The sequence below is a fragment of the Fukomys damarensis genome, unplaced genomic scaffold (assembly GCF_012274545.1).
Source record: "Fukomys damarensis isolate Sample0158 unplaced genomic scaffold, DMR_v1.0_HiC HiC_scaffold_19, whole genome shotgun sequence".
In the NCBI taxonomy this organism is placed as follows: Eukaryota; Metazoa; Chordata; class Mammalia; order Rodentia; family Bathyergidae; genus Fukomys; species Fukomys damarensis.
Window position 1 is genome coordinate 60,449,585 of NW_022900931.1, and position 13,713 is coordinate 60,463,297.

At 50.7% G+C, this 13,713-nt stretch overlaps 1 protein-coding gene across 1 annotated transcript in view; it reads right to left on the reverse strand.

Annotated features, from left to right (window-relative positions):
• The window catches only part of Tgfb1 (transforming growth factor beta 1), a gene marked incomplete at its 5' end in the record, with an annotated part of 16,296 nt that extends 2,583 nt beyond the window's left edge, over positions 1 to 13,713 (reverse strand). The window contains 7 exons of the mRNA XM_010623380.1: positions 3 to 147; positions 432 to 585; positions 6,520 to 6,667; positions 6,910 to 6,987; positions 8,676 to 8,793; positions 10,188 to 10,348; positions 13,530 to 13,713. Coding sequence (XP_010621682.1) covers positions 3 to 147; positions 432 to 585; positions 6,520 to 6,667; positions 6,910 to 6,987; positions 8,676 to 8,793; positions 10,188 to 10,348; positions 13,530 to 13,713 — 988 coding nt within the window. The remainder of the gene's footprint in view (positions 1 to 2; positions 148 to 431; positions 586 to 6,519; positions 6,668 to 6,909; positions 6,988 to 8,675; positions 8,794 to 10,187; positions 10,349 to 13,529) is intronic.

Below are 13,713 nucleotides of genomic sequence, written 5' to 3' on the forward strand. Positions count from 1 at the left end.
GCAGGAGCGCACGATCATGTTGGACAGCTGCTCCACCTTGGCTTTGCGGCCCACATAGTACACGATGGGCAGCGGCTCCAGCGCCTGCGGCACGCAGCACGGCGCCGCCGACGCGCCGGGGTTGTGCTGGTTGTACAGGGCCAGGACCTGAGGGAAGGCCAGATGGGTCAGGGGCGGATCAGAAGCTGGCGTGCGGCGGAGCAAGGCAGCCTACACACAGCCCTCGGCTGGAGACTGGCGCGTCCCCACCCTGGCCCGTCTCTCCCCATCTTACTCTCCCCTTCGCTCTGTCCGGCGCTACCCTCCTGTCTCTCCCCACCTCTGCCTCTTTATCCTCCGCTCCGTCTCTCCGTCCCGTCTCTTCCTCCCCATCCTGCCGACACACCTCTGGTCTTGGTGCCCGTTCCCCCCCGCCCGGGGCCCAGACCCACCTTGCTGTACTGTGTGTCCAGGCTCCAGATGTAGGGGCAGGGCCCTAGGCAGAAGTTGGCGTGGTAGCCCTTGGGCTCGTGGATCCACTTCCACCCCAGGTCCTTGCGGAAGTCAATGTAGAGCTGCCGCACACAGCAGTTCTTCTCCGTGGAGCTGCAAGCAGGAGGAGCTGTGTCAGGGGCAGAGAAGCCGCGCTGCTCCTCCCCAGCCTGTGTGTCACCCTACGTGGCCCCCCACCTCCATCTTCCTTCGCACCGCCATGGCAAGAATTCCCTAAGAGTAATGATGATTGCTAACACCTGCACAGCACCTCCTCTCCCAAACGCTGTGCTGGGAGCATCATCGTAAACGTTATCTCACGCGGTGCTCAAAACAAGTCTGTAAGAAGCCAAATGACCACCCACAGGCAAAGGCTGGAAAACCTCACGGCACATCCACACGAAACATTCAAAACTGAAATGCAGCTCCAGGTGTGCCGACATGCTCTATTTGCACAACACGTGCTCGCTGAACTACTACAGTGCGCCAGGCTGGGCTGTCCCCCGGGAAAGAGCATAAACCAAACAGACAGAAACCCCAGCTTTGCAGGGCTCCCCTGTTCTAAGCATGGCTTCATCACACTCAGCCAATGCCCAAGAGCAAGTCCTCACCAGAGCCACAAGGTGCTACGAACCTGGCTGCCTCCACGCCCTCTCTCACCCACCCTACTTCATTCCAGCCACACTGGCCTCCTGTCTGTTCCTCAAATAAAGTCCTGTCTCAGGGCCTTTGCACTTGCTGTCTCCTCTGCCTGTACTTCTTTTCCCAAGATACCCACTCTGACTTGTACCTTCATTTATACCTTAGCTAAAATGTCCATCACTCCCAAAATAGTGCCTGGCACACAGTAGGTGCTCAATAAATATCAGCTGCAAAATGAACATCACCTCCTCAGAGACTTTCCTCACCCATCCTGCCTAAACTAATCCAAATGACTGTTGATTCCATTCAGTACAACCCATACCAGTATGGGCCATACCAGTATCACCCATATTTGAAGTAGAGGACAGTCCTCATAACTCTTGAACCTGGGGAGTGCTCATAGATGATCACTGTATCATTTTCCTGATTTTGTTTACACTTAAAATTGTCCATAATAACATAGCTTTAAGCCAGGCATGGTGGCTCACGCCTGTAATCCCAGCTCTCGGGAGGCTGAGGCAGGAGGATCTCTGAGTTCAAGACCAGCCTGAGCTACATAGTGAGTTCCAGGTCAGTCTCAACTACATAGTGAGACCCTGTCTCAAAAAACCAAAAACAAAAAAAACAAAAAAACACCCCCCCAAAAAAAACCTTTAATCACAATAGGAAAAATAAGTAGTTCTCAATATCCATTTCCCTCTCTTTTCTCTGATTTCTTTTCCTTTGTGTCCCCACTGGTTCTTTGATTAGAGAATGATTATCTGTCTTCCTCTAAGCATGGGAAGTTTTTTGGTACTAGGGATTGAACTCAGGACCTCGCGCTTGCAAGGTAGATGAGACACCACTGAGCTAAATCCCTGGCCCCAGCATGCAAAGTTCTGACTGTTTTGTTTTCTGAACTATCCCCCCAGTTTGCTCCAGTAGGCGCCCCACAAATGTTGACTGTGTAAGTTAACCAACACATGACTTTGGTCAGAGACAGGGTCAACATTACAGGTGTGCCCGCTGCACCCCATGCTTTCAACTTGCTTTTTTAAAAATGTAATATAGGACCAGGGATTTAGCTCAGAGGTGCCTCACCTGCCTTTATAAGCACAAAGTCTTGAATTGGATCCCCAGTACCAAAAAAAAAACGGAAGATATGCTGACTATGGTGGCACAAGTCTGTAATTCTACCACTCAGGAGGCTGAGGCTGGAAGACTGCAAGTTTGAGGCCAGCCTGGGCAATACAGAGATCTAGTCTCAAAAGAATAAATACAATAAAATAAGTTTTAAAATAGTGCTATATAAGACTCTAACATCACTCTGGACTCAAGATCTCCCAGGCTGAAATCCGAAGTTAGTTCTCCTCAGTCTAGGCTCAGCCTCTGCCTGCCTGAAAGGAATAGGGTGCTATATGCCACCACTGAGGGCTCTGACTAAAATGGACGAGGAGCCTAGTGAAAACATTAATTGTGGGAGGCCAAGAGCTCCACAAAGCTGGGTTATGGTGCATGCCTGTGACCTCAACACTCTGGGAGGCTGAGGCAGGAGGACCGCAAATGAGAGTCCAGCCTGAAGCAATTTAGCAACTTGGTAAGTCTCAAATTAAAAAAATAGGAGGGCCGGGGATTTAGCTCAGTGTCAAGGCCCTGGGTTCAATCTCAAGAACCACAGTGGAAAAAAAATACGTGGCCACGTGTAAGTGTGTCATGTGGAGACTGCCTTTGGAAGGAGACCAAAGGACCAAACAAAGTGCCTCTCCTGAGAGGCGATGGGTCGGAGTGGAGGGTCTCTAAGTATCCTCTCTGGGATGGGTCTGTGTGCAGGTAAACACCTATCCAAAAAGTAATTTAAAAAGAAAGAATTAATTCCTCCGACCAACCCTAATAGGTCTTTTTTTCCCAAAAGAATGAAGCAACTATGCCTCAGAGAAAGGGGGAAGGTTGCTCGCTCACACCTTACTTGGTGGAGACAAGTTCTCGAGTCAACCCTGACACTGCAAGCCTGTGGTCGACCAGACTGGACAGGTAGAAGAGGAAGTGGTACTGGCAAGGAGCCCCCAGGGCAAGGTAAGACCTTTCCAGGAGCCACAGAAGCCTGAACAGGGATTTAGGAAACCTAGGTCCCTCGGAACTCAGTCTGGTCCCTCTCCAATTCGGTTAGGCCTCAGTTTCTCTTCTCTGTTCAAAAAGGTGGAGGATTTTGGATCAAATAAGGTGCTGTTAACTTTAGGGCCAAAAAAGCATCCTAATCAGTGGATTTCCTAATCGGTGGATGAGCTCTAGGAGAGTCTGCAGAGCTTCACTATCACACATATATGCACATATTTCTGAGGCAAAGGGGTCCTGGATTCCAGCTTTTCAGAGGAGAAGAGTCTGACTCGCAAAAAGGGAAGGACCACTGTCCAGATTATCTCTGATTTCCAGTTCAGCTCTGGCTGAGGTTCTGGGTCCTAGGAATTTGAACAGCCTGTGATATTATTATCTCAGTCAGTGCTTCTCCATGTAGGGGTCCCTGGCCGCCAGCACTACTGGGAACCTGTGGGAAGTGCAAATTCCCAGACCTGTGGGATCAGAAACCATGGGGCAGTAGGGCAGCAGCCTGTGGAACGCGCCCTCTGGACACACAAGGGCCTATGACATGCAAGGCCAGGGATTTGGTGGCCTTGATTCTGCAAGCCTCTTCCGGTTTAGTCTATCAAGATCCAGCTCCAGCAAGAGCTGGGAGTGGTGGAGCACACCTGTAATTCCAGCACTTGGGAGGCAGAGGCAGGAGTATCTCTGTGAGTTGGAGACCAGCCTGGGCTACATAGTGAGTTCCAGGTCAGTCTCAACTACATAGTGAGACCCCGTCTCAAAAAACAAACAAACAAACAAAAAACCACACACAAAAAAAATCAAAAACAAAAAAAAACCCAAAAGATCCAGCAAGAGCTAATCTCTAAAAGGAACCCATCTGGGGCCAGGTCCCAGCCAAGGCCCAAGGCTTCACATTTACCCTGGGTGGTGGAGACAGGGGACAGGGAGGCTTCCTAGTAGAGTTGGTGTCTGAGCTGATGTAAAAACAACTTTTTATAAGAGTATAGTTCACAAAGAAGCAGAGAGTATTGCATTATAAACTGAGTATCTCAGCAGGGTGTGGTGGCTTCATGCCTGCAATCCCAGCACGCTGCGAAGCTGAGGCAGGTGGATGGCAAATTCAAGCCCAGCCTGGGCAACCTAGTGATACCCTGTCTCAAAAGAAAAAAAATTTAAAGGGCTAGAAAAAGGAGTAGGGATGTAGCTTGATGGAAAGGCCCTGGGTTTAATCCCCAGTACCACCACCAATAATACTAATAACAGCAATAACAATAATTACATGTAAAAAAACAACGATTCCTTGATAAAATCAAATATCCATTCACCTACTCTTTTTTTTTTTTTTTTTTTTTTTGGTACCAGGAATTGAGCTCAGGACCTTGCTCTTGTGAGGTAGGTGTGGCACCACTGAGCTAAATCCCTGGCCCCCAACTGTCTTATAAACATCTTTTTTTGTTTTGTTTGTTGGAGGGGGGTTGTTTGTTTTATTGTTGTTGTTGATGTTTTTGTGGTTTTGGCGGGGGAGATACCAGGGATCAAACTCAGGACCTTGCACTTGCGAGGCAAGCAGTGGAACCAATGAACTAAATCCCCAACCCTGTTTGTTTGGTTTTTGAGGCAAAGCCTTACTACGTGTCTCAGAGTGGTCTTGAATTTCTGGGGTTCAGAGTAGCTGGGTACATGCCTGATATCTTTTTTTTTAAGCCTGTGTAAATTAAAATCCACATAAGCTCTACACATCACAACTGATTAATGTGGCTCTCAGCATTCTTTTAAAAATCAACAGGACAGAACCACCTCTTTATATCCCCCTCCTTTTGCCCTGTGTTTGCTGCGGAGATTGGGTCGGGTTTCCCACCATCTGGATTTTGCTGACTGTGTCACCACGGGGTGGCTGAACAAGTTCCACTGTCCTACTATTTCTGGACACTCGGAGTTAAAGTTCTGATCAGATTCAAGTTGGATTTTTTTTTTTAAAGATTTCCAAGGCAACGCTGTGTTCCTCCCTGAGGAGGGTCCCCCAGCAGGATGCCTCTCTCTGTAACTTGTTGGTGCTCGGGACCTCAATCTATGAGTTCAGGGAGACTTCTAGGCAGAGGGTGGTAAGGATCCAGGAAGCAGGACTGACTGTCCAGTGGGAGAGCAGCATGAGTCAAGGCCCAGCAACACCACGAAGATATTTTAAGCAGGGGAGGGACAAGGTCAGATTATTGTTGTAATTTCACAACATTCTAGCTCTGAATTTCAACTTTCTAGGAATCCAACATTTCAACTTTCTTAGATTATAGTACTGCAGCTTCTTAAGATTCTAACATTCACCTGCATTTCCAGAATTTCTAGAATTTCTACCTTCCAACTCTTGAGGATCTTGGTTTCCTGTTTTGTTTTTTGGGGGAGTAGTTTAAGACAAGGTCTCACTATGTAGCCACAGGCGGGCCTTGAACTCGCAACAATCTCTTGCCTCAGACTCCTGGGTGCTGGGATTGCAGGAGTGTACTACCATGGCCAGCAATCTCGGTATTCTTGAATTTCCATATTTCAGTATTAAGTTCCAACATTCCACAGTTCTGAGCCCATCACTCAGTCCAGCACGCCAACTTCTAAGACCCAAGATCCTAACATTCCAACACTGATCTCCAATCATCTAGGATACCAGTATCCTCACCTTCTCCCCCTGCAACCCCTGTGCATACTAACATTTTAACACAGGACTCCAGCATTGAGTCCAGTATTCCGGACTCTCATCTTCCCACAGTGAAGACTGCATTCTACCAAGGGTGTAGGAATCCAGTGTCAGCACTCTTCCAATTCTGAATTCCAAATTCTGGGATCCCAACAGTTCAGCAGCTTTCTTTGAGGCCTGCAGTCTCAATTTCAATCCTTAGCACTACTCCCTACCCGCTTTGTGAGTAGAAATCATGGCTAAGTACCTGGCTGCTCAGCTGTAGATGAGATTCCCTGAATTCTTACATTCTTGAAGCCCAACAAGGCTGAGGAATGGATCTCAGTGGTAAGTACTTGCCTAACAGGCACAAGACCTTGGGTTCAATTTCAGCAATGCCAAAGCAAAACCCCAATACCCCTGTGGAATCCTAACATGCTAGAGCCCCAACTGCCAACAAGGTAAGGACCCAACAAAGCAATCTTCCAACACTGATTTCCAACTCTTGGTGTCTAACCTTCTAAGTCTCTGATTCCAACACGCCAGCAAGAAAGCAACCTGATCTCCACATTACAGAAATCCCACTGCCTACATCCCAGCCCAGCATCCACCCCAGAGTGCCTAGGCAGTGGACAAGTCAAGCCCCTGCTGGCAAGGCTGCAGTGAAAAGCTGCCAAGTTCACCTGAAGCAGTAGTTGGTGTCCAGGGCTCGGCGGTGTCGGGAGCTGTGCAGGTGCTGGGCCCTCTCCAGTGGGGTGGCCATGAGTAGCAGGAAGGGCCGGTTCATGCCATGAATGGCTCCCAGGTCACCCCGGCGTTTGGGACTGATCCCTGCTTGGGTTTGGGAATCAGAGTGGAGGATACACACATTCTCAGGATAGGTCAGTGAGTAGGAGGCAAATGAGCTCTCTCTCTCTCTCTCTCTCTCTCTCTCTCTTTGTGAGAGTGTGTGTGTGTGTGTGTGTGTGTGTGTCCCTGTCTCAGTCTTTCTGTCTCTCTTTCTCTCTCACATAAGCACACACACAACACAGATCATTCCCAGGCATGGGGCCCGGCAGGGAATTTGGCCTCACCGTTGATGTCCACGCGGAGTGTGTTATCTTTGCTGTCACAGGAGCAGTGAGCGCTGAAGCGAAAGCCCTGTAATTCCTCTGTGGGAGGGGACACAGGGAAGCCAGACTGAGAGTAGCTCACCCAGCCCCTAAGGGCTGCAGCAGGAAGGAGCAAACCCAGCAGCTCCTTCCTGCTCACCCCACACCCCCTGCCCTGCCCTCTCAGCAGTGCCCTCACTCCAGCTGTGTTCCGGTGCCTCCTCTTCCTCCGGGTCTCAGACCTCCTCAGAGAGGCCCTCCAGAGTGTACACCCCTCTACTAGGACTGACATCTGTGTTTGGCTATTTATTTCTCTCATTGTTCTTGGTAGTAGACAGCAGGACACGCCAGGGCAGGGATCCTTGCTCTTCTTGTTCCCCATTGGGCCTGGCCCACAGTCGTACAAGCAAACATCTACTGAGCACTGAGTGCGAGGTCCCACTCTAACTTCTCTATGCGTCACCTCCTTTAATCTTCAAACTCCCCATTTTACAGACCAGGAAGCTGAGGCACACAGAGAGGAAGTGGCTTGCCCGATGTCACACAGGTGCCAAAAGATGAGGTGGAGGTATAAATCTAAGCCCTGGCACTTTCCACACTGCAGGCATAATATATTTCCTGAATGCATTACATGAATGATGTTGTCTAAGCTTCTACTGGGCACCACAGTGTACGCTACATGCTTGAGACTCGGCATGCACCAAGACAAATGAGATCCAGGCCTTTGCTGAATGGCCCAGGACACCCCTCCTAGCACCTATCTGCTCCCTCTTCTTTCCATCCAGCCAAACTGTTACACATCCCACGAGTCTCCACACAATCGCCCTCATTCATCTTTTTTTTTTTTTTTGATACTAGGGATCGAACTCGGGTCCTTGGCACTGGAACCATGAGATACATCCCCAGCCCCCTCATTCATCTTAAGAGGCCTCCAGGGTTCCTCCTCTGGGCTCCACAGCACTTGCGATTCCCTCAGCCCAGCCGATCCCTGGCCTGTGCCTCCCTCGTCCCCCATACACGTCTTGATCATTTAGGGCATTACGGCCTGGTAGAGCCTTGGTAAGACCACTTAGGTATCAAGAAGGGACCGTGGATCCTGTGAGGACAAGACCCAAGGTGGTCTTGGTTCCTACTGTGTCCCTCACACCACCCAGCGCGGGGCCAAGAACAGAGCAGAAGCCTTCTGGTATTTACTGAATGAGTTCAGGAATGAGAACGCAAGAAGGGGGGAACATTCACACACTGTGGACTTTGCCAGGAATGGGACAGACACAGTCCTCTCCCAGACGGAGAAAATGTGTCAGGCTCTCCTTAGCCTCCAGGCCTTTGCACAAACACTCCTGCCTCTACTTCTTTTCCTGCCTGGCTTTCTCATCTCTCAAACATCAGCTGAGACATCTCCTCCCCTAAGAAGCCCTCTGAGTCCAGGCTGGGTCAGCTACCTCCTGTGATCTCCCCATCTCAGCCCTGCCACTCTGAGCCTTCACCAGCTAGCTACAGGTCTGTTCCTGATCCATCCACCCAGGGAACAAGGATGAGATTGTTTTGGTCACTGCTGGGTCCCCAGCATCACCCAGCACAGGATAGGGTAGAGAAGAGCTCAAGAAATGGACTAACCATTCATGGGTTCATCAGTTAAGTGGGCCAACTCTGGCATCAACATTTAGTGGGTGGTGCGAGGCAGGGTGACCCCAGGACAAACAATAGGGCCGATCCCATTGAGAAACAGGCGGGGGAGCAATCCTCACCTCTTTGGCTCAGCCACTGCCGCACAACTCCAGTGACATCAAAGGACAACCACTCCGGCGTATCACTGGGGGTCAGGAGCCGGTTGCTGAGGTAGCGCCAGGAATTGTTGCTGTATTTCTGAAGGATGACAGATAGGAAGAAAGACTGAAGGAGGTGCCAAAATATCATACACATGTCACATACACTAACAATACCCCCGTTCTATCTGCTCCCCAAACACTAGCCTTCCAGACATCACTGGGACTCGGCAGGCTCCACCTTTGCCTACAGCACCTTTTTTAGGAGAAGACAGGAGAGCCTGCAGCTCAGGTCAAGGCAGATAGGGCCACCTTATCCTTTGCCTGTGATGCACTGTGAGGCTGTGGACACGTTTCCCTCTCTAGGCCTCAGTTTTCTCCATGGTAGAATGCCAGGCCCCTTGTAGCTTGGACAGTTCATAATGCTAAATCACTGATATTCCTGGGATTTTTTTTTTTTTTTTGAGACAGAGTCTCACTATGTAGTTGAGACTGACCTGGAACTCACTATGTAGTCCAGGCTGGTCTCAAACTCACAGTGATCCTCCTGCCTCAGCCTCCCAAGTGCTGGGATTACAGGTGTGCGCCACCACGCCCAGGTAACATTCTTGGGTTTGCTGAGCATATGGTTCAGCAAATTTGACACTCTGGATTCAAGAGACAAATTTCTAAGGGTTTATGTCAGAAGTCATTTCCTAACTCTAGTGTTCGATAGGATCCCAAGAATTACACACATAACAAACCTGAATAGTTCTAGAACACTACTTAACTACAAAGCAAGAATCTGACAGGCACTGCCCCTAGATGCCATGTGGAACAATCTCTACGGTTGTATGTAATACATCAGAGGCCACAGCATACTGAGCATTTCCTAGATTTCAAAAAGGTAATGTTAGACAAGGAGTTCTCATTGAGAGTCTAACATCTGCTGTCCTATGAGTCAAGGGTTCCATATGACATGCTAGATCGTAGAAGTTCTAGAGCCTGCAGCCCTCTCTGAGGCCTCAATGTTCTTGGAGACTCCATCTTCTAGAGCAGTGTAGTCCTCCATAAGAACCTTCCGGAAATGTTACTATGTGGTTCTAGAATTTCCCAGCCTTTCTAGAAATTCCAACTCTGAACAGTTTTCTGTCTGTCTCTGGATGGAACCCAAGGCTAATTCACCAACCACTATGCTATATCTCCAACCTGTCCTTCATTCTTAAAAAAACTCACCTCCTAAGACCTCCCTTCAAGAGCCTGAACTTTTTTTTTTTTTTTTTTTTTTTGGTACCAGGGATAGAACTCGGGTCCTTGCACTTTCAAGGCAGGTGGCAGAACCACTGAACTAAATCCCCAGGCCAAGAGTCTGAACATTTTAAAGTCCCCTAGGATTCTACAGTTTGTGCTCCTCAGTCCTTCAGGGACCATTAAGGTAAACCCTGCAGCCAGCAGCATTCTGAGCAACTCAGACTGTGTGGCCAGCACCCCACCGCTCAGGCTCAATGGCCTTACTTGGTACAATTCCACATGTTGCTCCACGCTTAACTTGAGTCTCTGCATACGCAGCTCTGCCCGGGAGAGCAACAGGGGGTCAGGCACAGCTTCCCGGAGCTCTGATGTGTTGAAGAACATATATATACTGTGTGCAACCGTCTCGATGCTTTTATAGATATCTAGTTGGGAAGAACAGAAAGAAAGGGTATTAGGGGTTTGGAAGGGCCTGGGCAGCAGGTGCACCCCAAGTCTAGGTGAGTGGACTCTGGAGCTGAGAGTGCTAGGTTGGCATTCCACCCTGATACTGTTTAGCTCTGAGATCCCTTCAGGTTTGCTTCCTCCTCTGTAGGAGCAGTCCTACTACCTTCTCTCTCATGAAGCATCACTGATCAAGTGTACATCTAGTAAGTGGCTGCCCCCCAAGGGGGGCTGCTCTGTTTGCTCAGGCTTTCCCAGAGCTCAGACTTAGAGCCTGAAATGCAAACTGAATTACAGAATAAGGGTCAAAACCACAGGCTTTGTGGTGGCGCACGCCTGTAATTCCAGCACTCCAGAGGCTGAGGCAGGAGGATCACTGTGAGTTCAAGACCAGCCTGGGCTACATAGTGAGTTCCAGGTCAGTCTCAACTACATAGTGAGACCCTGTCTCAAAAAGCCAAAAAAAGGACCACAGGCTTTAGGATAAGAGAGTGCTCTGCTGCATCTCTGCTATGTGACCTTGGGCAGTTTACACCTTTCTCAGTACCTCTGTTTCCTGTTATTCTTTGAAAAACAGCAATAACATCAAGCTGCCTGAGCCAACCCAGGCTTTCCAAACTGAAACACTGGTAACCTGTAGCAAGTGAATTCCTCTTTCTGAGTCAGAGCTTCAGCTATAAGACAGTTCCCAATTCCAGGATTACAGGAACAAACAAGTGAGAATCAGGATGCAAAACAGGCATGTGATATAGTCCAAACATACCAGTCCCTCTTAACATCCTCGGTGTTAGAGTGTCATCTGCCAGATGCTATTCAAAACGCTTTACAAAGAAACCTCACAAAGCCAAGAGGAACATATTATTATATCCATTTAATAGATGGAGAAACTAATTTGCCCCAAGGTCATATAGCTAGGAAGTGATAGAGAGGGATCATTTATTTATATGTTGGTTCTTGCAGACAGGGTCTTGCTTTGTAGTGCAGAATGGCCTCTCCTGCCTCAGCCTCCCAAAAGCTGGGATTACAGGCATGTGCCACATATCTGGTGGCAGAGTGAGATTAAGATTAAGTAGTCTCATTGCATGACTGCTCTTAACACCTAAACTATGCTACGTTCTTGCCAATATGACATTATTATGATCATTATCAATTCCTTCCTCCCTTAACTCTGTTTCCCAGGCCGTTAGAGAAGGTTAAACTGGTTTAGTTTAGAATGACAGCAGAGGTGTGGGGGTGTTAAGAAGAGGGTTGTGTGATCCAGGCAAAGTTTGCAGCTGGGGACAAGGGGGCCGGCTGTGAACTCCTAGATCACCTAGTGCAGAAAATCTGAAGGAATGAGGAAAGCCCTTCCTGTGATCCCTAACGCCATGCCCCTACCCCAGCCCTGTTCTTGTCCCATCCCTTATTCAATAAACCCCAAAGGACAGGCAGAGCCTCTGGCAGGAGTGGCAGATAGGGAAGAGACATGAGGGACAGAGACATGGGGAAGGAGGAGTGGAGAAGAAAAAAAAAGAGATGGAAGAGAAAAACACTGGGACTCAGAGAGACAAGGTGGGTGTGGGAGAGAAAGAAACAGTGAGAAAGGAGGAAAAGATAGAAGGTGATGTTCAAATCACATCGGGGTCACCAAAAAAAACAAAAAAAAAGAGGTGCAAGATGCAAGATGCAAGACGAGACACATATGGGATTGGGGGAGAAATAAAGACGGTCTGTGGGGAGGAAAAAGGGAGTCTTTTCCTTGTAGAGAAGGTCACACCGAGAAGTGTGGGAGGGGGCATGGTTTGGCCACAAAATGGGGAGCAGGAACCGGCAAGAGAATCCGAAAACCCACCGCCCAAGGGAGAAGGCGAAACCTTAGGGACAGCCTCGGCTTGAGGCCCCGCAGGGTGTCTGGGTCCTGCTTGGGCCCTCGCGTGGGCGCAGACGGGGCGTACCCAGGAGTAACCCCGCCCGGTGTTGGGGTGAGAAGGGCGGGAGGCGACGCAGCCACGAGGGCGGGGATCAGACCTGCCTTGTCTCGCCCCAGGCTCAGCGCTCGATCCTTGCCACCCGGGTGGGGGGGTGCAAAAGAAGGAAAGGGAAGGGAGGAGGGCCAGGCCGCCGGACGCTGGGGTTTCCCCAGCCTCCCCAAGAGGAACTGAGACTTCGAGGTCTGGACTGCCGGCGTTCAGCTCTACCGGGCTCTCCTGACCCCTCTGGAAGCCCAGCCCCCACCCCAGCCGGCGCACGGCACCCACGTGGGGCTCCTCACCCCTACCAGCTCCGTTTGCTCACCTCGGCCTTGCAGCGTCGCCCCTCACCCAGGGCGGGCTCGCTCTCAACTCACGCCCATCCCATGCCGCGGCGAGCGCGTGTTGCGGGTCCACCTTTCCCACGCCTGCGTCCCTTTTCTGTAATTCCCGTCCCATGACCCAGTGTGCTAGATTTCCTGGGGGCTCTCTTCCTCCGTGGCTCTCTGCGCTATCTCGCTCCTGCCATCTCGCCGCGCATCCTGGCTCTCCACCACCACCACCACCCTGTCTCCGCTCCTCTCCCGCTACCTTCCTCTTCTCAACGACTTTACCCCCTCTTCCCCGGCATTTATCACCCCAACCCCACGGTCCCTCTCTGCACGAAGCCCCCTATCCCGCGTGGTCCTGGCGCTCTCTGGAAGTGAGCCCTCGACACTTTTCCTGGCACTCCTGTGGTTCACTTCACCCGGTTTTTCTACCCTCTCATCTCCACCTCAGGACCCCAGAGCTCTGGATCAACTCTCCCTATTACCTTTTCTTTCCCAAATGTTGAGGTCTTCGCTTTTCCTAAACCATCTCCCCTCTCTGAAAAAAGAGATCCCCGCGCGCCCTGAAAGAGGGAGCCTTTTTCTACTCGCCCTCCTCCATTGCTTCTGTCCTTCTAGGGGCCTCTCCCCACCATCCCGCATGCCCCTGTTGCCTTCTACAAGTGACCCACTTCGCGGGCTATCTCCCCCTTTCCAAGGCCAGACACCTGGGGGTAGGGTCAGCGCCGTCCTCTTTGGGATACCACCCCTCCAACACTCCAGGAGCCCCCAGAGGTCCCCTTCCTCCAACCAGGTTCTTCTGCCAGTCATTTCCTTCCCGTGACCCCTGCACTCCGGCGCCCCCTGGGGGCCCCCTCCCGGCTCCCGGGCCCCTCCGAGCTCACTGTGGTTGTTCTCCACCATTAGCACGCGGGTGACCTCCTTGGCATAGTAGTCCGGCTCGGGCTCGGGCTCCGACTCGGCGCTCTCCCCGGCCACCCGGTCGCGGGTGCTGTTGTACAGGGCGAGCACGGCCTCGGGCAGCGGGCCGGGTGGTACCTCCCCCTGGCTGGGGGGGCTGGCGAGCCG